Source organism: Rhea americana, unplaced genomic scaffold (genome assembly GCF_003343005.1).
Source record: "Rhea americana isolate MKP2758 unplaced genomic scaffold, rheAme1 scaffold_92, whole genome shotgun sequence".
Classification (NCBI taxonomy): domain Eukaryota; kingdom Metazoa; phylum Chordata; class Aves; order Rheiformes; family Rheidae; genus Rhea; species Rhea americana.
In genome coordinates this window covers 1,019,276-1,021,708 of record NW_028187111.1, presented here as the reverse complement: position 1 = coordinate 1,021,708, position 2,433 = coordinate 1,019,276, and the positions used below count along the sequence as shown (strand labels likewise).

Here is a 2,433-nt window from a genome sequence, read left to right as displayed (position 1 = left end):
GTTCTGCAGCCACTGAACTCCGGATGTTCACTTCAAAGCACACGACATGGAAAGGGGCACACAGAGGGGTTTGGGCCCATGGGGACAGGAGCACACCTTTCCACCTCCCCTATCCCCAATGTCAGGCATGCACTTGTGGGAGAGTMACAGAGATTGAAGTGTGTATGTTCGTGTGTGCTAGGAGAGGGGCAGGGGAGCTTAAGCTTTCACAACACCATCAGCTATCTCCCTTCCCACCATACCACTCTCTCATCATCCTGTCCTGCATAGAGAGGTCCCCAAACTTCCCCCAGCAGGAGACTAATGAGGCCTAGCTTGTCCATTGCCCAGATACATCCTGGTTTGATTGGTTAGTTAGCGATGGTGGTGGTGGGCCATGGCACAAGGAGATTGTTTTTTTCCTGGGGTAGCAGAGGCGACAGAAGTATGTGCTCCCCAGCTGTAACAGGAGGGTGAGGGGAGCCAGCTCTGCTTCTCCCTTGTGCGTCACAGGTTCACCAGTGGGATTCTAGGGGGAGAACGGAATTGGAAAAGAATTAGAGATGGGAGCTGCTTATACTTACACTGCCCCAGAGCCCCCATTAACCGACGCTGCTTTGTTCATATAGGCACTTTTCAAAGTCACTCCGCCTTGCCCTTCCTTCACCTGCCTTTCCCTAGCTCCCCTACCACTCTCACAGTCCCACTCCCTCCCAGCCCACTGACATCCCTGTCGGCACTCACCGATTGAGCTGGAAGGCAGCGCTCTTTCCATGGCCCCCCAGTTTCTCCATGCCCTCTTGGCCCTGCCTGCATTCCTCTGCCTCCGGTGTGGGGGCCAGTGAGTCACTGTAGGGCCCCAAAATGCTGACAGTGGTGGGGGACAGGTCCGTGAGGGGCTGCTGGCTCTCCTGCTGCCTGCCGCCGCTCTGCTGCCCAGAGTGACGCCGGCGCTTCTGGTTACGATCCCAGCTTTGGAGAAAGAAGAGCAGTGAGATGAGAGTGCCTGTTCAGACATGCCTCAGCCGTTGGTGACAGAGGAGTTCACAGGACTYCAACATGCACAGCATATGGCTCAGTGGAGCCACGCACCAAACCTCCCGAAGGCTTACAGCACCAGATCCACACCCTTAGGTCAAAGGCCTTCCTCTTCCAGCAAAGCATACAGCCCTTCCACCTACTTGCAGATACCAATGATGCTTTCAGAGCCCCATTAAGAAACAATATTCATTGCCCCAAGCCCCACTCACCAGAACTTGAATATGATGCCGGTGGCAACCAGGACAATRATGATGGAGATGGTGATAGTGACATAGAGCTGGGGGTCCACACCTGTGAGTCAGAAAAGGGAAAGTAGGAACATGARAGACATGTAAATCCCTGGAGAACAGCATCATAAGGGAAGCTTCCTGCTGGGGCACTTCTGTTTTTTGCAGAAGGAGCTGCCCCTGCATGGATGGGGGCAAAAGAAGCAAAGAGCAGATTTACCTTCTCCCCGGGGCCCAAACAAGAAGGGCCGCAGCGTGGCTGGAGTCTCGCGCAGGTTGAGTCCCGCGTTGTGCAGGAGTGAATGGGAGTTGGGCTGAGCCGTTGCCATCCCATGTGGTGAAACAAAGGTGTAACCCAGCGGAGGAAAGCCYGGGTTAGCTGAGTTGGCATCTCCTCCATCCTCGTCTGACACTGTGGGGCCCCACACAATGGCCCAGGGGTACTGGGAGGAAGGCATGCCATCCTCAAAACCAGACGGGGTGGCAGGCCGGCCCCCCACAGCCTGGCGCCTCAGCCGCACGACATGCCGCAGCTCTGCCCCCCGCGAGGGCAGGGATCGCTGGCGTGGTAGGATGAAGCGCAGATCTCTCTCTGGCAGTGAGATCCTGTCCCAGATGCAGATGGGCCGAGGGGCAGAGGGACTTCGACGGGCACAGAGAGGCCGAGTGGCCACAGGGCCCCGAGAACGAAGAGACCAAACAGTAGGAAGAGGAAAGGCCGAGAGCAGAAGCAGAAAATGCCACAGCTGCAATGAGTAGATGCAGGAAACCAGTGGAAGCATCATGCTGTGGAGGTAGAAGGAAAAAGAGAATTATCCAAAATGTCCTTCCTGCTGGAAAAGCCAAGCTGCCCCACCACCCTTGCTCCCATCTTGTTCCCACGTTGCTGGTTGATGTGGGAAGCTGTGAACGTACCAGGCACTGGGCTCCATCTTGGATGCAACAATGTCTTCGCTCAGCAAGGATCCGCTCTCATGGTCTTCACTGGGAGGCAAAAGAGAGAGATATAACTGCATCTTTTGCAATAACTGTATAGCCACCTTGAATACTTGACCTCAGCTGGCAGAGTGGTGCAGAGCCCTCACACGCAYGCATCTGCCCTCCTTAGCCTGCTGTGCCCATGTGCTCTCCCATTCGGAGACGCATCTCTCCCAAATGCCACACAGAAACACACATATTAGCGTAT

General features: G+C 55.5%; 1 protein-coding gene across 1 annotated transcript; it reads right to left on the bottom strand.

The window, feature by feature from the left end:
- Positions 1-309: 309 nt before the first annotated feature.
- PIANP (PILR alpha associated neural protein) lies at positions 310-2,218 on the bottom strand. Its single transcript, XM_085324649.1, has 5 exons — positions 2,163-2,218; positions 1,468-2,033; positions 1,230-1,311; positions 724-951; positions 310-508 (listed from the first exon to the last, which is right to left on the bottom strand). The coding sequence occupies exons 1-5, from the start codon at positions 2,177-2,179 to the stop codon at positions 487-489; spliced, it is 915 nt and encodes a 304-aa protein (XP_085180775.1). The 5' UTR covers positions 2,180-2,218; the 3' UTR covers positions 310-486.
- Positions 2,219-2,433: the final 215 nt, after the last annotated feature.